The sequence below is a fragment of the Falco peregrinus genome, chromosome 1 (genome assembly GCF_023634155.1).
Source record: "Falco peregrinus isolate bFalPer1 chromosome 1, bFalPer1.pri, whole genome shotgun sequence".
In the NCBI taxonomy this organism is placed as follows: Eukaryota; Metazoa; Chordata; class Aves; order Falconiformes; family Falconidae; genus Falco; species Falco peregrinus.
This window is the reverse complement of record NC_073721.1, coordinates 113,180,891-113,202,146: the sequence shown is the minus strand read 5'-3', so window position 1 is coordinate 113,202,146 and position 21,256 is coordinate 113,180,891. Positions and strand designations below refer to the sequence as shown.

The 21,256-nt window shown below is 35.7% G+C and overlaps 1 protein-coding gene across 2 annotated transcripts in view; it reads left to right on the top strand.

Annotated features, from left to right (window-relative positions):
* Positions 1 to 67: 67 nt before the first annotated feature.
* The window catches only part of UNC13C (unc-13 homolog C), a 178,401-nt gene continuing 157,212 nt past the window's right edge, over positions 68 to 21,256 (top strand). For both annotated transcript variants that reach the window (XM_027792581.2, XM_027792579.2), the window contains exons 1-2: positions 68 to 3,077; positions 20,991 to 21,013. In XM_027792581.2, coding sequence (XP_027648382.1) covers positions 113 to 3,077; positions 20,991 to 21,013 — 2,988 coding nt within the window. In that variant the 5' untranslated portion in view covers positions 68 to 112. The remainder of the gene's footprint in view (positions 3,078 to 20,990; positions 21,014 to 21,256) is intronic.

Below are 21,256 nucleotides of genomic sequence, written 5' to 3'. Positions count from 1 at the left end.
GTCTACAGTATCTGTTGACGAGATATTTACTGATGACCCTTTTGGAGATACAAATACTTGTTTGGATCAAAGATTGCGTTTTATGGAAACGGCTTAATATAAACTACAACCCATGGTTTCTGCCTTCTTAAAGAGCCTGACCTCATCTTACATATACAAGATTTGCAAAGGAATGTTCACAAAGAAATCGGGAAATAGTACAAAGAGGAAAGAGAGTTGTCAGAGCAAAAAGGAACAAGACTTAACTCAGATTGGACAAACAAAGAATCCAAAATTTTCAAATACTTTAAAAAGCACTGTTAAAAAAATTGCCAAGTGTCCCTCTGCTCGCAACTTATCAACTGAAGAAGAGGAAAGTAATAGAGAATTTTCACTTTCTCCAACTTTCAGTTACAGAGTTGCCATAGCCAATGGACTGCAAAAGCATATTTTGGTAACAAACAGTAATAATGAAGATATAGTTCCAGATCTGTCTTCTAATGATAGTTCATATTCTGAGTCATTAAGTGAGGTAAAAAGTAATAGCAAGAAAAACGAATACTTATCACACACGATGCCTGTGAGACGCAACAGAAAAAGCTTAAGCAGCCTTGCACCATCTGATGGAAGCTCAGATGGAGAACGCACTTTACACACCCTGAAGCTGGGAGCTTTAAGAAAACTAAGGAAATGGAAGAAGAGCCAAGAATGTGTCTCATCAGACTCAGAACTAAGTACATGGAAGAAAACATGGGGCTTAAGAAGTAAATCTCTAGACAGAACTGGCCGTCACCAGAAATCAAATACTCTTGAACCTGGTTTTAGTTCGACAGGTTGTATTAGTCAAACCCATGATGTTATGGAAATGATCTTTAAAGAGCTTCAGGGTATAAGTCAGATTGAAACAGAACTCTCTGAATTAAGAGGGCATGTTAATGCTCTGAAACAATCAATTGATGAAATTTCTAGTAGTGTAGAAGTTGTACAAAATGAAATTGAACAATTGCGAACTGGATTTGTACAGTCCCGAAGAGAAACTCGGGACATACATGACTACATTAAGCAGATAGGCCACCCAGGAAACAAAGCAAGTCTTAGGTTTCTAAATGTGCCAGAAGAGAGGCTTGAAAGAACTGAAAGCATAGTTTACAAAATATTGATAGATAAAATGGGGTTCTCAGAGGCAGAAAGCACTATTAAAATTGAGTTTGCCCAAAGACTGGGGCAACAAAGAGACTGTCCAAATGCAAAGCCACGACCTATTCTTGTTTACTTTGAGTCATCACAACAGAGAGACTTACTTTTAAAAAAGTCATATAAACTTAAGGGAACTGGCATTGGAATTTCTACAGATATATTTTCCCATGAAATGAAAGAAAAAAAAGAAAGAGGACTACCTTCCTCTCAGACATACGAGAGTATGGATATGAAGCTTTTAACTGTGGAGACAAAAACTAAAATGCACGACTGGGAGTCACCTGACAGTGATAAAGACTTGGAATCGGACATAAATAAGAACAGTTATGCAAAGATATCTAAATCAGCACTTCAAATAAAAACAAGCACTACAAAGGGGAGTATTGAGTCCCCAGATACTAAAGACCTTAATAAAACTGCTGACAATAGCACCTGTTCAAACATTAGAAATTACGGGAATCAGTCACCGGAATTTGACAACATGGAAAAGCAATCAAAGACCTATTATTCAGACATGACTCCTCTATGGCATTTACAGAATGATTTTGCAACACCAAAACTTAGCCGTTCCGAGTCAGATTTCTCAAAATTGTGTCAGTCTTACTCTGAGGATTTTTCAGAAAACCAGTATTTTAGCAGAACAAATGGCAGTTCACTCTTGTCTTCCTCTGATCGAGAACTTTGGCAGCGAAGGCAAGATGATTCTACAAACTGGTATGGCAGTTCCCAGGAACAGACTTTTGTCCAAGATATGCAACAGTATCCACAGCAAAATAAAGTGGAGAACATAGAAACTGTTGATAGTGGAGTAAGCAATGGAATAATATGTGCATCTGGAGACAGAAGCCACTATGGTGATTCTCAGCTTTCTTTACATGATCTTTCTTCCTGGAAAGACTGGAATCGGTTGCAACAAGGGGCAGATCTGGGCCTGGACTCATCGACACAGGAAGTTTTTGTGTATGATATGAGCAGCCCTTCAGATCAACAGACATCAGATTTTGGAAAGTGCCAGAGTTCTGACCTCCAGTATGATACTGAAAGCTATGATTTTACCCTTGACGGTACTTCTCCATCATGTCCAGGCCTTGATAGCGAATCACAAAGTCAGTGGACTGGTCAATATGATGATTATCAGGAAACAAATTCTATTTCCCCTTATCAGAATCAAAACCGATTGCCTATGATGTACCGAAGTCAGAGTGAACTACCGAGTGATGACTCAGAAGAAACAGCCCCTAAGTCATGGCATAGCCGATTAAGCATAGATCTTTCTGATAAGACTTTCAGCTTTCCTAAATTTGGATCTACACTTCAGCGTGCTAAGTCAGCTTTGGAAGTGGTCTGGAATAAAAGTACCCAAAGTTTAAGTGGGTATGAAGACAGTGGATCATCTTTCATGGGAAGGTTTAGAACTTTATCTCAGTCTACTGCAAATGAATCCAGTACAACACTTGATTCTGATGTTTACGCCGAGCCTTATTGCTACAAAGTGGACTATGAGGAAGACTTAATTGAACCACCTGGTGAGAATGAAACAGACTATGTAGAAGTAATGGAACAAGTACTTGCTAAACTAGAAAACAGAACTAATAGTAGTGAAACTAGTGAGCAGGTCCAAGAATACGAACTGGGGCAGCCTTCGTATGAAACTCCGTATGCAATACTACCAGAGGAGCAATATGACGCACAGTTTGATGGTGTGGTCAGTGAAGCGATATTGGAGGTTGAAGGTGACATAGCTGCTGACATAGAAGTAAGGGAAGATGAAAATCAGAATGTCCCAGAGATGCTTGCTGAAATGCCAAAGAAAAAAAGAATACGACCTTCATTTAAGGAAGCTGCTTTAAAAGCATACAGGAAACAAATGAGTGATCTGGAAGAGAAAATCCTTGCTGGAGGTAATAGTATCTTAATGTCATCTTTTAAGTAAAACATTATTCTTACTGTACTTAGATGTTAATTTCTGTGTGGTACTTGATCTGCTTCCATTCAATTTGGTGACAAAAAATCTGCTTTTGTCTGGTTTTGTTTATAGGGTGAAATAATTCCGTGGAAGCCAAAAGGTTAACATTTTACAAGTTTGTTTTGAGGGAATTTCTTAATATGTTTAATCAAACGTGTTTTTTAAGCACTTGTATTGCTTTGAGTTTCAGTAATTTGAAAATTAAATTTCACAAGTTTTAAATCTTATAACAAGAACTACTGTACTGTACAAATACAGTACACTGTAATTGATTTTCTTATAGCTTTGTAAATGTACTTTACAAGAGTAATCTGGAGTGTTCAGGTATTACAGTGCATTAACAGTTTTCAAGGTATGGTTTGTTCTGTATTCATACTGATGAGCAGCATTCTGCAACCTGTAACTTGTGAGAGTGCAAGTCTGAATTGACTTGAATTCTGTCCTTAGTCATACTCCCAGTAAGCCCTCAAACAAGTAGTCAGTCCCCCAAAAAAGGGAAGAGAAGGGTGTGGAGGAAAGAAAAAGAAGATGTTAATAGTAGCATACGTGTATGAAGAGGTGGTAGAAAGGAACTTAAACCATAGAAGGTGCTGACACAGATTTATTCATGATCTTTATCTTCCATGTTAACAGACTTTAAAGCAGATAGTCATATACATAACTTTAATACCTCTAGTAATTAATGGAGATTTTCAATATTAACATACATTGTAATGCTAATGTTAAAATATTGCATGTGCTGCATTTAATTGGGAGCACCTAATTACCATTGTCACCTTGACTGAATCTTTGCTTTCTTTATCTACCTTGAAAAAATTATAATCCGATACATTAATTTTAAAAATGAAGAATTGTGCCTTTAGCCAGTGTCTTTAGTAATAATAAGCATCCAAAGCTTGAGCTACTATAAAGTTTCTTTTGTACACAACTACTTTTACATTAAACGTATAGTCAAGTTGAAAGTATGTTACATAGCAATTGAATATTGCTGACATGAAAGTTTATTTTTAAAGTCTATTTTTACATTTCAAACAATGATATTAGATTATAGATTTGCATTTTGCAGATATTTTTCTGAAGTACTGTATTAGACACTAGATGGTGTATGTGTGAAGAAACAGGTAGCAATAGCTAGTATTTTCATGCCTTTTCCCATGCCTTTGTGAGGCATGGGAGAGGGGCACCACAGTCATTTGACATAGTCATCATTGTACAAATAGGAATATAAAGGTCTGAGAACCTATTAAATAGAGCACACAGGGAAGACCCAAAATAGTGAAACTTAAATTGGTTCCACTATTTAAAGTCTGTGCATTTGTGTATATTACTAGATAACATAGCCCGTTGTAACATCAAAGTTAGTTCTCATTTTCTATCTCATGTGATCAGTTCTATCAATTAAATGTATTTGTTCTTTTTTAAACCCAGCAGGTTAAAGACCTCTTTCAGTCTCTTGGTTTTTTTCTTCTGAATTACTGAAGCATTTCTAGTACTATATTTACAGAGAAGCCAACTGACACCAAGGCCAGTTTATGGAAGTGTGTTATTGTGTGTGGTCTATGGGACATAAAGCGTTTGCATGGTTATAAGACATCATACTAGGACTTCAGTTTTTGTTTCTACTGAAATAAAGGTGAAGGGAATACAGCAAGAGGTTAAAGGGAATTTACAGATGTACTGCTATGACAACACTACTTCTCAGATTATTCTGAAAACAGTGTGCATTGCCTCTTGAGTAGCAGTTGTGTTTTCTCTTTGTACTTAGTTTTCCACACCAAAAGAGAGGACATGTTTCAATCAGGGATTCTGACTCAGCAGTCACAAACTGGTTTGTTGCAAATGTATCTTCAAGTCCTGTAGCATACCTGGCAATACTTATGAACAGAACAGTGTTTCATTTTTTGTATCTAATGGATTAATATGATATTTTACCTTCTAATGTCTGCAGAACTTGCAAGATCTGATTCCTAGCTGAGTTAGTCTACTCAAAGAACGTGTTAGCTGAAAAACTGCTGCAGACTGACATGCAGTATTACTGTAGCCAAATCTTTCTTGATTTTACTTTCAGTGAGCTAGAAGACTGATACTATAGAAAGTATATTTACAAATAATGGAGTCCATAGATGAAATCTTAGTTCTTGCAGATATTTGGACATGGTCCCAATTAATCTGCTGTAGGTGACCCTGCCTGAACAGGGTTGTTAGATAAGATGGCCTCCAGAGGTCCCTTCCAGCCACAAGTGTTCTGTGATAAGGAAATACATTCTTTTAATACTTTGTATGCAGTCTTTGAAGAATGAAGTTGTCTTAATGTCAGTTTGTCCTCTAAGACAAAACATGCTTAACTTCTATTTATTACTTGAATTGCACGTCAATTTTGATTTAGTATAGGAAAAAACATTTTGTAAATCAGTTCTTAAAGGAGTTCTATAAAACACAAAAAATGTACAGTTTGTAGCCTCTCAGTTTTCACAGCCTGCCCCCTCTTCTTTACCTGCGGATTCATGAATGTCCAATTTATTACTTAAGCAAATAGTAGTATGGAGTATTATACCTTCCTTTTAATATTTACACAGGCAGTAATAACTTTAAAGCAGAGTGACTAATAGCTGATCTAGGGTTTAAATTACTTTTATGGTTTTGTTTGATTTTTTAACTCTCTTACACCTTTAACTCATTCACAGTCAACTTCTGATTTCTTATTTGGGGATGGAAAAATACTAGTTGCAGATCAGGTTTGTTGAATTGATCGTTACATAACCAAAATATAACCTGTTGTTTAATGAGTTGTTTCATCTCTCCATGTAGGCAGGAGCAGGTAGATAGCAATCTGGCCAACCAGAGATATAGCTTGATAATACGCTAGTGTTATTTCTCCAGTTTATTACAAATGAAAAGTTTAGAGTCCTATTATTTTCATTCTGGTAACATTTGAGATAAGGTCATTGAAACTTTGGTACATAAATAATTTATTAGTGTACAAGAGCCCTGTTGAATAGTCCTATTCTTTGGCCCTACCTGGAGAGAAAAAATACACTATGAGCTGATTGCTTATGTATTATTTATTACAGTGTGTTTTTGGAGATATACTGGAGTGAAAGTAATAAGGTATATGGATGAGAGGAGGCATTAGTGGTACATAAGTAATTCTCGGATTTGAAGTTCCATAAGAACGTAGAGGAATTGTGATGATGCATGTATATTAATGGAAGGATTGATGGCTCTTTAGAAAAATATCAAAGAAATGCTAGCAAGTGGTTTTTTTCTTTGCACACTAATCTAGAACAACTCTTACCCTTTTGTTTATTGTTCCAGTCCTCACTTGTTATTTTTAGCTTCCTTTTTCTCTAGTGGCTTCTTTCATTCCATGCCTATCTTGTTGTCTTTGACTTAGAATAAGCATCATTCTCTCTCCTGATGAAACTCGCTCTGGATAAACTTCCAGAGTTTCATGCAGTATTCTGAATTGCTTTTCATAATAATATAGTCTTATTGTATGAATGGTAGTTTACAAGCAATAGCTTCTTGAGCTAGTTGATGAAGATCTTACTGATCATTTGGTGATTGGTCAGATTTTAAAAAGCCTTTGGTCTGAAATTTCTGCCACAGAGTAACCTGTAGATTGTTTATGGTGTCAGGATGGGTGAACTCATCATACTGTATACATACATACAGGTACAAAAGAAATTCTTCACTGTGGGGGTGGTGAGATGCTGGAACAGGTTGCCCAGAGCAGCTGTGGATGCCCCATCCCTGGATGTGTTCAAGGCCAGGCTGGATGGGGCTGTGAGCAACCTGGTCTAGTGGAAAATGTCCTTGCCTGTGGCAGGGGGGTGGAACTAAGAAGATCTTTAAGGTCCTTTCCAACCCAAACCATTCTGTGATTTTTATGAAGTCAGATTACAGGGGCCAGAGATGGGGGTTGCCTCTTTAACAGTCGATAAAAGCGTGTTTTCTATTGTTTGACAGGAAGGACTTGCATTACATCTAGTAGTGTGTGACTGAAGAACAGAACTTAAAGTATCAGTATAGTACAGCCTTATTTTGTGCGTGCCTGAAGGAGGAAGTGTGATGCTAACATTTGAAACCAAAAGGATCAGTAATGTATTACCGCACTCCCCTTGCAGTGTGGTCATTTGCTTCCACATTAAGCAAAGCTGTCAGCAAAATAAGTATATTACTAATGCATATTTCAAACTCTGTCTATTCAAACTTACCTCTTTTGAAACAAGTATATATTTTCTTATTTTGACAGCTTTTCTAGCCTTTTTGTAATAACTGTTTGCTGGAACTGCCTGAGTCAGCTGCGTTTTCCCAAAGGATATAGGCTTTAGAAGTTAATCTAACCCTGTCTTGTGGTACTCGGACTTTTGTTTCCTTTATGTCTTACCTCCACCATGTTTCTTTTTAATGCACCTGTGTAGGTGCACAGTTACTAGTAACTAATAGTTATAGCTAGTAGCATTGTACCAGTTTTGTTGTGGGAATATAATTTTTTGTAGTTGGACTTGATATGATAGGTGCTGTGGCCCAGATGAAAATCAAGTGCTCTGGTATTATTTAATAAATAATTCGGTCATTTTATAGCCATTCAGGTGGAAACAGGATAAATAAAAACATTACCTTGGTCACAGCAATTGCCTGCTTGGTGGTGGTGAGACTGATGGGGAAATAAGAAACCTGTTAGAAAGATAAATTGCTTTTAAATATTGAAGAGTTCTCCTACATCTGATTTACATTGGTTGTGTTAGGAAGTGGACTTTCAGGGAGAACCATTGTTTGTAGAAAGAGAAATGAAAAGTAGACATATATCCCATCTTATTTCTTAATTGCTTGAGCTAAGTATGTTGGCTGATTAAAATATAGTGAATTGGTTTTGGGTTTGCAGGTGTTTTTCCTTAAAAGTAAAGTTCCTTCTCAGGCTGCTGGTGCAGTTTGGGTGAGGGAAGGATGTCTAGTCAGATGGCAGAATTCTAGTTTAGTGTATAAAATACTACAGCAATTATTAAAAATAGAACATGTATATTAGCAGGTCAGCCTGGCATAATACATGCAAATTCCTTCATTGGCAGTAGTAACAGCTAATGCCAGTCAGTCTTGTTCATACCATAGTATAAAAGAGGTTGTTGGTGACAGTCATCTTTTTCCCCTTTTTTATCAATCTGCTGTTGTCATAACAAAAGTATGTTTGTCTTGTGGGGAATTCTTTGAAATCTGTAAGACCTCCACTGTTACCATTACCACTTTATTTCTTCAAGTATTTTGTTGTTAAAAAATTCTAAATACAAACTTCAGTTTATACTTATCCTTTGGTGAAAAATGGTTTTGGGGGACTATTGAAAGCTTAGACATAGATATTGAAAGCTGTCTTGAACTAATGCAGCTTTAAGTTGATATCATTTTTACCTGCGTTATATGGCTTTAGGTGTACTGCACTGTAAACACTCATCAGAACCCCCCACTGGAAGGCTTAAAGCGAAGTTGTGGGTACACTGTGTTTCCTTTCAGTTTAGCATCACTTTGTACAAAATAATGAAACTTTTTTTTTTTTTAAATATTATCCCTTTCAGATGCTAACCTGCGCTAAATGGCATTTCCCATCTTTCTAATCTCAGGTATAATCTAATGGGAAAAAGTTAATGGATGAGTATACAGCAATTAGTCTTTGCGTAACTGTGAAAGAATAGCCCAGAAAGGAACACTTCTAGTTAATAGAATTACCAGTAATACCAAGCTCCAAAATTTTCTTCTCTGCTTCTAAGTATAGAAACCACAGTATTTAATATAGAAGGTGTTTGTACTCTACCATATCCCTAAAAGTTTGTTACTGTTTTTTTCTAACGTGGAGTGACAGAAGACTGCATTAATATAAGAGCTGATTGTGTGTTTTGTGTGGCTGATATAGTTGATCTGCAATGTTTAAAAAAAAAAAAATATTCATCTAATGTATGAGGTACTGAGAGCTGGATTTGAGGACATAATACTTTTCATATTTGAATCATCTATTGCTCTTTTCTTCATATGTAAATATTGTAAACAGATAGATTATAGAGACTTTTCATCAGTGTAAATTCTATTCCATATTCACATCAGAAGACGGTGCCAATGGAACAGACATGTTGTATAAACAAGCTGGGGAAAAAGTGGATACCCTTACTATACACTTGAATATGTATGTGGTACTGAGGAAACAAGATTTATTGCAAGATAAGGCATCTGTTTTGGTGCTGCATTGGGCATGACAATGAACTCAATGAACTACAGAATGTAATAATCCAGTTTTTCCAACTGTCTGTTGTGTTGGGTTTTTTTTTGGTGGGGGTGGGGGCAGGTAAGAAGCTGAAGTGGCAGGAAACTAATGATGTGGGTAGGAATTGATAAATACAATATATTCCTGCACTCAACTATCTTAGCTAAAATTCTAGAAAATCCTTTTTCTTTTATATATATTGTGAGTGTGTGCGCACTCTGGAAATCTTCCAGTAATATTACAGGAAATAAAAGTGTCCTAAATAGTTATTAACTGCTCCATCAGTTCAGTCAAGATATGCTGCAGGTGAACTAAATATAATGATTTGACAGAGTCCTTGCCTCGTGTACTTCTTTCATGCACGCAAGAGTATATGCGGGTTTTTTTCTTGCCACTGGTTTCACTCTGGAGTCAGGCCTAAGTCTTTATACTCTTCTGTTCCCACTTCTTTTCTATCCTTTGATGGGGAAAATGGATATCAGAGATTTTAAGACAGTAAATGGCAGTCTGTTCAGCTCAAGATTAGTAGAAGTATAGAAAGGTTGCCTTAGAAAAATTATGCAAAGAAATCTAATCAGTCAGTGATAAAGGTGATACATCCATCTTTTGTCTGTGGAAGTGAGTAGTTATATTCACCATCTACTCTAAAGTTAGGACATCATAAAAGGATGAATTTGCTGCTACTACATGTTCAGTCCATCAAAAGAAGGATTACAGTAAGGAAGATTATATTGAGAGTAATGATCAAATCTTAGAGACTAACCATCCAAATAAAACCACACCCTTATTAACAAGAAGTTACGGATTTTTTCCCAAGGTCTGTTAAAAAAATAATCCATGTTTTAGAAACCGTAAGTGAAAGAATTCTTTAAAAAATGGTTTAGTATGGCTTTCAGAAAACATAATAGTGTTCTTATAGTTGTTTGTGTTTTAATTCTGTAGTTACAGGCTTCTGTTTATCAGAAAATCTTAGGTTGTAATACTGCGTCTCTGAAAAAAGGATCGTAACAAAATAAATTGAAGATCAACAGTTTAATTTAGCATAGTAACTCCTACTGAATCAGTGTGCATTACATCAGGAAAATGTGTGTCACGTATACACTTGCATAACCATCTGGGAATAAAAAAAAATCAACTATTGTTATCAGATGCCCTTTTGCTGGAATACCTATACCTATTCTTTGACCATAAAAACCTTCAAAACCCCACCCCCTACCTTCTTAATCAGTAAGGTTTAGCAGAAGTCATCCATATTTTGGCTGTTTATTAAAAACAAACAAACAAAACCCCAAAACAAACCACCCCAAACCACTTCTGTTTAGAAAATTACTTCCTTTTTTAAGAAAAGTAATTAATTACAACTGCTAGTTTTCTTTATAAAAAGTACTAGTCTACTCCTTACAAGAACAGGAGACTATTCAACACTATTTTCACTGAGTTTAGAATTAATGTAGATTGATTAATACTCATGCAGTTTGCCTGCCATTTTTGTGCTTAAACAGATGTAAAATAAATTTGCTAGTTCTGAGAGAAACCAGAGCGGGAATGTTAGTTCCAAGGACTGACTTACACTGGTTCTGCTGTGGAAATGAACACAAACCAATATTTTATCACCAAGATTAAGAAATATTTTCTATTTTCATTTGTAAAACATTTAAGCTTTTCCTTTAGATCATTGCATTTTAGAAGCAGAAATAACTCTGCATCATTTTGTAATGCAGCTTCAGGATAAAAGGAAACTTGTTAAAGCAGCTGGCTGAAAAAATACCTAGATACGCATTTAAAAAATGTAGTAACAAAGAAAACATGAGTTCATAAATATGTTCAAATCTTCCTCTGATCTATTAGGGAAGTAGAATATGACAGTGAAGTGTAAAACTAAAGAGATTCCCTCTTTTGCTGCTAAAGCAAGCTTCTGACTGCTTTCATGGGACTAGTGCCAGACTTTCTCTTCATGCACATTTTTCAGGTGATCAATGGAGCACCTACACAGGTGTCTCCCTGGGACTTTAAATGGGAGAAAATATCTGAAATCTCTCCAGTTCCTGCTGATGCAAAATTATTGTTTACAGTGATGAAACTTTGTCAACCGTGAGATTTGCCTCCTTGATCAGTAGAGAGTATTCTTAAGACAGCTTGCATGATCAGATGTTTTGGTAAACCTGAAAACAAAGGCAGGATTGATTGATACATAAATTCTAGCAAAACACAGATGCATACATACAGATGCCCACACTCTTACATTGTTTAATACATACCATTTTTGTAAGACAGTTTTCTTCTGCACTTGTCTGATGTAAAGCTTACTCCACTGAAAATTTAGTAATTTTCAGTTAAAACCTATGTAAAGAGCGGGTTTTCCAGATAGCCCATGCCTTCTAATTGTGCTGCTGATAGAGCTGTTTAACAACATCCTTGATGCTATGATAAAGAATATGGTGTTATAAAAAGATACAGGTTGACTCGAAAAAAAAAAAAAGAAAACACTGCTGAACACAGAAAAGCCTGTAATGTGTTGTCACTAAACAAGTAGTGGTAAAGAGCAAGCTGCTGACTGCTATGCTGGTAGTTTCTCTGGAGCTGGCTACTGAAACTAGTTGGGCTTGTTTATGTTACATTAGAGTCTGAGAGATGTGATGTGGCAAAACATCTTTTTGACTCTGATTTTTCTCCTTGAGAAATTGAGTTTCTTGATCAGAGGCGAAACAGCAGCGGGTAATTTGTCACTGCCAGCACAGATACACAAACTATGTGTAGGTGTAGGTATCATCAGGGTAATTGCAGCCTCACCAAAGGAATTCCTGTCCATCAGCTACATATATACCAAGATGGAAAAAGGAGAGACATGATGAACTTACCGAGTGTAAAATAAACCAGAAGAGAAGAATATGTATAAAATGAATGACTAAGAACTTAAGCAGTTTTTAATCTTAACCTGTAGGTCTTCCTGTTCCATTTAGCATGAACAGACTAGAGCTAATGCTTCTCTGCCTCCATGAGGCAGGGAAAATACTGCAAACAAAGTAGTGAAATTTTGTTTGGGAACTTTAAAAGCCATGTTTGTTGAAATTTTCTTTTATAAAAAAATCAAAGCAGAGGACAAAGAGACATACCTTTTCCCATTAACTATAAAAAGAGATTGTGGAATCAAAAGGATTTATGCATACCCATGAGGCAGAAAAATCCAATAGAACCCAAACTTGTGCTTTGAATTCCAGTGTACCAGTCTGTAGCTCTTAACATCTGTGAGTCTCATTGGTTTATGCCTAATTATTCCAACATTACTTTCAAGCAGAGCTGAAACAGTGTGTAATTTGATGTTGTTTCTACCTGCAGCATAAAAGCTAACAGTGGGAAAAATAAATGCTTTTTAAATGTTTTGTTAAGGTCAGTCTCCTTTTTGAGAATTATCTTAAGACTTTTTTTAGGTGCTTCAGTTAAAAGGTGATTAATTACAGAACACAGTGTGCTGAGCTTTACAGTATTCACGACATGAATGCTACCTGTATATTTTGTAATTGTGACTAAGCATATGTTCTTGCCCGGTTTTTTGTTTTTGATTTTTGACATCTAATATGTAACCAACATCATTAGCCATGGAGAAAAGGAAAGCATTACTCTGTTCTACTCTAATGCATTTGAATCACTGTCACCACCTTCCTCCTCAGTTTAGTCTCTCAAGACAAAAAAAAACCAAATCCTTTCAGTCTGTCCTCACAAATTGTTTTGTGAACCTCTGCTTACTCTGGCTTTTATCATCCTCTTGCTATTCAATTTGTTTACTTTTAGTGTGATTCCAAAAACTGGAAAAACAACTTCAGCTGAAGTTAACAGGTGCTTATAGAGCTGACTGTCTCACATGACACATACTAATACTTTCCAGAATGACAGTAGCCTTTTTGGCACTAATATTACATCAACCATCAACAATTATTTCAATTTCAAATATGCTATATGCCTTGTACTGCTGTCTAATCACTTTTTTGCCTTTTTCCTTTTCTGTTCCAAACATAGAAACAGTTTTTACAGTAATGCTGAGGCAGGAAAGTGAGTTCAATAATATGTGAAGAACATTCTGAAATCTAACTCCATCCTTTCAAGTGTTGCCAATCCATTCCAGATTAGTGTCTTCTGCAGACTCTATGAAATTCTCTACATCTAGCTTGGTGAGAACATTGGCTAAAATAGACCTGTATGATATTGGTTGACACCCAACACGATACTTCCATCAAAAGAATTACTCCCAAATACTGCAATACAACTGTACAGTATTTTCTACCAATTTCACCTCTACTATATTTAACTTGCTTACATAGGGTATGTCAGGAAAAACAAATTTCAAAAATCATATTAGTGTTGTGGTATTTAATGTCTTTTTCTTCTCTCGTATCAGTTAAGCTGCTTTGCTTATTGATAGAAGAAAATCTGATTTCTTTGTCTTATCTCAGTAAACAACATTGGCTGATGTCATCTTATTATTCTGTATGTGATTATACATTGACTCATTTTTTCTTTCACTACTGTAAGTCTTGAAATTAGTCTGGCTTATCTCAATTTTTTAGTCTCCTAGTTTGAATTTTTTGAAGATAGTTTTTAAATTGTTTGAGACTATTTTAGATAGTTCCTTAAATACTGGCTAGGAAGTGGATGCAACTCTACAGGAGAAGAAACAACTTCATAATAACAGCAGCTATAAATGTCATAGCCTGTGACATATGTGACTATTCCCCAGATGTTATGTTCTGCTCCTTTGTTCTTGATCTTAGGTGTATATATTGTCTTGGTCTTTAACAGTAGGATGTTTATATAATTTATAGGGTTGCCGCCATTAGCATTTTATTTTACAGCAGGGATACTCTTTTGAAGCAGATCTCTCAGTCTTCCGAATTCACCACATTTACTTTGACCACTGGAATGCCTGAGTGTGATCTAGGTATTTTACTGATGCAGACTAGCCAGATGTTGCTCTCCACAATCACCCCTGACATGCTCAGCAACTAATGGGCTTTCAGTACACAGGACATGAAGTAAATACCCCCAAAACCTTTGTGGTGTGGACACTTGTGTCTTTGGCACCAACTGTTTTGGCCTTCTGCTCTGCTCTTATGACACTAAATTATTTGCTGTTGCACACATATTGTTTGTTGGCCAAGGTGGCCATCAGCTTGCTGCTGTGTCCCAGGCAGGCATTTAACATTCCTGTCCTACTGTCACTTCCGTCTATGCTGTTACCACAAACCAACTTGTATGTCTCGGTGAAATCCTCCTATTTGGTGTGAGTGCCAAGGAACATGCTTTTGCTTGTTAGGCCTGAGGGACTACTCTCACAGCTGGTGTCAAACCAAGTGGTTGTTTGTTTGGATTTTTTTTTTGGAAGAAGCGCAGTGGGACTTCAGCTGGCAAGTAAGACCATGATATAATGGTCCAAGTCAAATATTTTGTGGCGATGTTGGCTGTGTGGAATGGAAAGGCTTGCCATAATCAAATATCTGTTTGCTTTCATAGGCTATAATTAATTACTTGGTTGTATTTACAGTCATAATTTGTATCAAAAGAGATAAAAGTATGTCCCTTTACGGATAATGTATGCTTTAGCATTCTGATGTGTTCTGGGGTCGGAATAAAGTGCTTAAAATGCATTCTGCGTTTTATTCCCTACCATCACTCTGGTAAGCCAGATGCTGTCAAGAAGGCCTGGTCTTCAAGAGGACTGTAGTTTTATGAGGCCACCAAAAATAAAGAAGCATTGGTATCATACCACAGTTCATAACCACTTGGGTTTTTTGATAGCCAATTTATGCTTTCAGAGGTAAATTTCAGAAGTTAATAGAAGTATCTAGTAACTGTTGAAAGACAATAGAAAACAAGAGCCATTAGAAGTCTAATGGGACTCAATTTCTAAATACCAGAGATGTTCTTAAGACACGTCCCCTTGTTTCAGTGTTGCAGACCAGTTTATTAATAAAGACACAAATGCAGTTTTTTATCTTCACCAAGATAACCTCCTGTTTTGGCTCTCAACGGTATCCGCTAGCAATTTTTCTACATCACTGCTAGTAAAGTGCTGGCAGCAATTCTTCTATTTCTCCTGTCAACCAAGCTTTATTCAAGTTTGACCTTCTCTTTGTCAGACAAGCATCACTCATCTCTTATGATGTGCTAGCTTTAATATTATCTTTCAAGCGTTATGCAGTGTATCTTCCTAGAATATGCTTCAGCAACACAACTTCCTCTAGGCTTACATACTGTAATATTCTGTTCTGTAGTGATAATATTAGCTTCTGGGTACAACATTTATTATCTTAGCATGGCTTAATTTGTGTTATTGTTTTGGACAGACAATCTACTTCTTTAATGTGCTGCTTTTATTTTATGCTGTTTGTCATCCTTTATTTTCTTTCTTAGCAACACATACCTAATAAGAACTGTCCAGCTCAGACTACAAAATACTTCTGACTGGGTACTTTACACATGTTATTTCTTTGGAACAGCTGTATTATTACCTAATCCAGCACATACTACGTTTAAAGGGTTTGCTTCCAGGAATGACATAATCATCAGTCAGTTTGACATTCTTGTAACTGTTTTGCAGAATTACAGATTAAAATGGTACTTTCAGAAAACAATGAACTTTAAATCTTTTTCCAATTTGGTGTTGTACACTGGTGCACACTTGCAAGAGGGGGAAAACAAGGTAGCACACATAATATTATTTTAATTATAGGGTTTCCTAAGAGTTCAGAATTTTACAACTTTATTGCAGTTCTTGTGCTATGGTGGCACAGTTGGTGAACTAAGGTTTTGCAATCATTAAAGAAAGAGAAGTGTATTAGGATGATGCTCTGCTGCTCAGAAAAATGCAAGAGAGAAGTAGGACACAAGGCTTGAAGGAGGCTTTTGATTGTGGGCGATAGGGGGAAATAATCTTCTGAACTTCTTTGATATAAAAACCTCTGCTGAATGATGAGACCATTGTCCAGTTGTATTTGTGATGGTATTGTAAGTTACAAAAGCAAAGTTTTGTCTTCACTTCGGTATCTTCCTTGCTAATTTATCTTTCATGCTAGAAGAATCTGTGTTTTCAACATCCTTCAGAGATTTTTTTTTTTTTCTAGGAAGTTTGGGTATAGAAACTAGTTATCTTGTATGATGAATTCCTATATTGTGTGGTAAGTTACAGGTGGCAACATTGCTATTAAAAATGGGTAAATCACACCATGTGTTGATTTGAAAACAGTTGAAAACAGTGTAAAGTTCAACTTTTATACAGTCATTTTCCAGACTGAGTTTGAATAGTAATTATGTACCATTAATAAACACTTGCTGGAAATTTTATTTAGCCTTCTTAAAGCCTTTAAACTGATATGTGGACAGAAAATAACTTGGGGTTTATTTGAGGAAGCTGAAAGAATGCCAAATAATCCTCCCTCATTGCACGCACACTCCCCACTCCTCTCCCCATCTGGGGACTAACTTACCTCAGTGAGTACTTGTGAACCGTTTTCAGCAGAAGCCAGGGCTTAATGGCCATGTTGAGTGTTATACAGCCTTTAAATATCTGGAACTTTTTATTATTAATGGAACCTTAAAGACTAATTTTAACTAGTGAATACTTTTAATTCTATCTTTACCTCAAAGTCTATGTCCCCTTATGGGAGGCTTAGGGAGTCGTAGTAAAGAAGGAGTAGAGATAAGTGCTAAAGAATGGTATGGAGCTGGAGAGAACTTTCTAGCTAAGAATGGGCACTTTAAAATATGGTTTGCCAAATATTCCTTAAGGTTGTCCTCTCCTTCCTAAAGTTTTTGTGTTCTATTGTTGACTTCTATAAATTTTGCATAGGAAATGAGCTTATTTGGAGAAATGTGGTATGAGAGCTGATCATCATGCTTTCTTTCCTGTAGTTAATGATATGCTACCTTTTCTTTTTGTATTAATTTTTATAATTCTATAAACTTAAATGAACCACAGAAACCTTGTACCACTAAAATATCTTTAACTAAGAGCATTTTTCCCCCTGTTTTTTACCAGTTACCTGGTTGAATATAATGGAGCCTGCAATTATAAGAGTGCCTAAAAAAAAAGCGGGAGGGTACTGGGGGTGTTTCCTTTTGCCTTCAATATTTGACATTTGTAAATATAATTTTCAGTAGTAAATAGCTGGATGATCATCCTACTCTTCATCATTCCACTATTCATAGGGAGTGCGCTGAGCTGAAATAGCAACAATTATGGAGCAATATGATTCCATGGATTTTTGCTATAATCCTAGCAAAACACCCTCTGGTTATCTAAAATGACATATGGTATAGAGGCATAATATGAAGGCTATACTGGTATTTCAGGATGTAGTGAATTTAAACACCTAAGGAGAACCAAACTAATATAAGTAAATTAAGAAGTGTCCCATAGGGTTAACTAAATGAGCCAGTGATTACACTGTTCTTAGTATGTTCATAATTTTTTTTCGGTTAGTTGTTTGCCATAGAATGTGTGGATGACAGAAGTGAGTTCTATGAAGATAAGCTCTTTTAAGTAAATCATTGTCATTCAACAGTATAATAGATGTCTAGCGTTGTATCCTTGATTTGAAAATACATTCAGTGGTCTCTTACATAATCACAATGAATTTCTTATCTACATCAAGGAATGTTGCTGTCTATTCTGGTAGCCTAATGACTACTGAAGTGAATTGCTTGGTGACTGCACTTCCTGATTTGGTGCTCTCATACACACAGAGAACACTTCCTTCATTCAGATAATTTCACTCATGGCAAGTTCAGAAGAAGCAGTAAAAAATGAAGTTTTTGTCTCTGAAGATGCAGTCGTTTTTTTACAAAGAAGAGATGCTCTCAAAATCTCATTTTGGGAAATTTACATCAGTTGTCTGCTTTATGCAACTTCTATTGAGAAAAGAGGCCATTAGACTGGTGCATTTTTTAAATTTTTTTTTTAGGTAGCAACTGCAAAGAAAACAAGTTAAACCAAAAATGTAATACCATTTTTGCCTTCCTAATTTTTGATTGTTGCTCTCCTTCTTAAATTTAGCCAAAATTAGGTTCAGTAAAGGAAGTGTAGTGAAATTAGATGAAGCTGGCTGAAACCCCAGAGAGGTAAAGAAAATTTCATATGTCCATCTCTCATGCTCTGAAATACAAAATTCCATTTAATGTGGAAGACAAGTCTCAACGATTTGGTATTTTCTAATATAACTTTCTAAGCAAGTGAATTAAACATATAATTCATGTGAATCTTTAGGCAGCCGGTAGCAAAGTACTTGCAGACTTTAAACGTTGCATTGCTCATAAATAATACTAAGATTTATGATACATCTTTAAATGTCAGTATTACAAATATTATTATGATTCGATATTCTAGAAAGAAGGTGGCATGAACAGATTATGGTGAGGCTTCTTACTTTACAAGTCATCTCATGCTTAAAACTTCCTTTAGTCCCCAAATTTCTCTTCACTTTTTGGGCTCGTCTTTTTTACAAGTTTGAGAATTAATTCAGTCTCTCCTGCCTAGAGTCCTTGGTATATCCTCTCTCTTGATCTCTTCCCTGCATTCACCTGTCCAAATGCTGCTCCAGCACTTTGGTTTTAACTACTCCTCTTATTTCTTTTAGCCCTCATAAAAGCATATCCCATTTTGTTTCCATAGCCAGCCCAGCCTACAGTCATCTAGTTACTCCTGGCTCTGCTCTTACCCTGCTTGTGAAAATGTTATAATGTTATACTGGGAAAGTAAGATCATATGGTGGTCCAGATCTTCTTTATATGCTCGTGGAGGAGCCAATCATATCTGATGTTGTCAGACAAATACATTCATAAATAGGAAAGAAAGAAATGTAAAAACTTTAATAAATCTTGAATAAATCTACTCAGTCAAATGATGGTAATTTGACAACTAAAATGCTATAGCTGGTTTTAGTCAAGAATTCATTTCTAAGGCGAAATAAAAATTCTATTATTTCTGAAGGGGTGGGGTGGGGGGATGTTTTGAAGTGAGAAAACATCAGAACAGGTCATGTCCCAGCAGAAACAAAATAGTAATGGATTCTTTTAAAATATGACATTAAAAATTGATACCATGCTGATTTCTATTCAGAAGAACTGTGAAAAGTATCAGTTAATGGCAAGCAGATATTCTTGATGCACAGAAATGTGGTCACTCTATTTTTACTAAAGCGTGGCATCTACTATTAGTAACAGCCTTAATTTAATATTCTGTGTAACTCAAAACATAAGTTTTCCTTGGAGCAATAAACTATAGTTCATTTTTTTAGGCATACTCTTTCTAAAAGGATTGTTCACAATAGCTGTGAAAGAGAAGCTAAGATCTGTGGTCAAACATAAGAAACTGGCAAGTTTTGTGGTCTCACAAAGGTGAAGAGACCGTAGCACAGTTACATTTTCTGTGGACTCAAATTCGGTGTTGTGATAACTAGTAGCTCAGTCTTCTTTAACGCTTTTAAATAATACAGAAGCAGATATAATCTGACTGGTAAAACTTGTTTTGACTCCAGTTTTTATTCTGCATGTTCTTGTGCATGTGCTTTGTTTTGATCACAGAAGTGGCCTCTAAAATTAGTGGAACAATAGAGCCTTTTAGTTCCCTGGATCGTCACTACTGTACTGTATGCACCTTTACACTTGTCAATATATTTTTCATGTGTGTGTTTGAATGTGATATTTTCTTGTAGATAAACTGGTTTAAAACTGAAACGTGGTGTGTGTTTAAGCTGTAAATGATTATATTGTACTGTATGTAATGTGAGTTATCTTCAAATATCTTAAAAATACGTGAACTATTTAAAGGGGCTGTAGAATGTGTACTCCATTTGGGGAGTAAAAATGGACATGTCAGTAAAGTGACAATTAAAACAATGCTGTTTCATATATGCACTGTACTATAAAGTGTCAAACAGAAAAAAAAAAGACACTTTTGGTGAAATACTATATGAAAATCATTTAAAATGTGCTTGTATTTTTCAGTTGACAAGACAATAATATACGGGTAGCTTTTCATTGTCAGCAAATATTTCCTGTCTGATAGTAAATGTGAATACATAACATTTTTGCATTAAGCAATTTCTAATGACATATAGATGTATATATCATATCTTGTACTTTGACAATTTTAGTTCTATTGGCATTTGGGGATAATTTCTGTAGGATAGAATAGTTACAGTTCAGAAGTTTTGTTTGGCTTTTTTTCTTTAATACCCTAAGTAGAAACATTTGCTTTTTCCTTTAAAATAGAATGCTATTTTTTTGAATACTGCAACTGTATTAAATATATATTCATTAATATTAAATATACTTTTAAAAATCCTAAAATATAAGTTGAGGTGGGATACAATATATAAATTGTATGGTATCTACACAGTCCTGCATAAGCGGCAGGGCTTCTTATCTATTAAAAACATCTTGTTGCTTGTTTAAAATGTAGTGACAGTGGTCTCGCTGCAATAATAAAGCTAAGCACAGGTGTTACTTGGATTCTGCTCTGCACAGACAGTTTTTTATAGTATAAGATATTTTCTCAGAGACTGTTCTGTCTAACCTATATTCCCCTTCTTCCCAATTCTCTTTCAGATAGCGGTTCTGTGGATGAAAAGGTTTAAAATCATGTATTTACTATAGGGATCATGTATTTTGTTGATGTTCGTTTGTGAATTATTTGACCTGTTTGGTTCCTTCATTTTAGTTGTGAAATCTGCATGTTTTTCCCAGCTTTCCACTTTTTCATTCTCCTTTAAGTGTATTGCGAATCTGTTGCATTTATAAACAGGATAACCCTCACTGTTGTGCTTATCATAATTGCCAGCACAGGGGTCTGCTACTGTCAAACATGATATCTG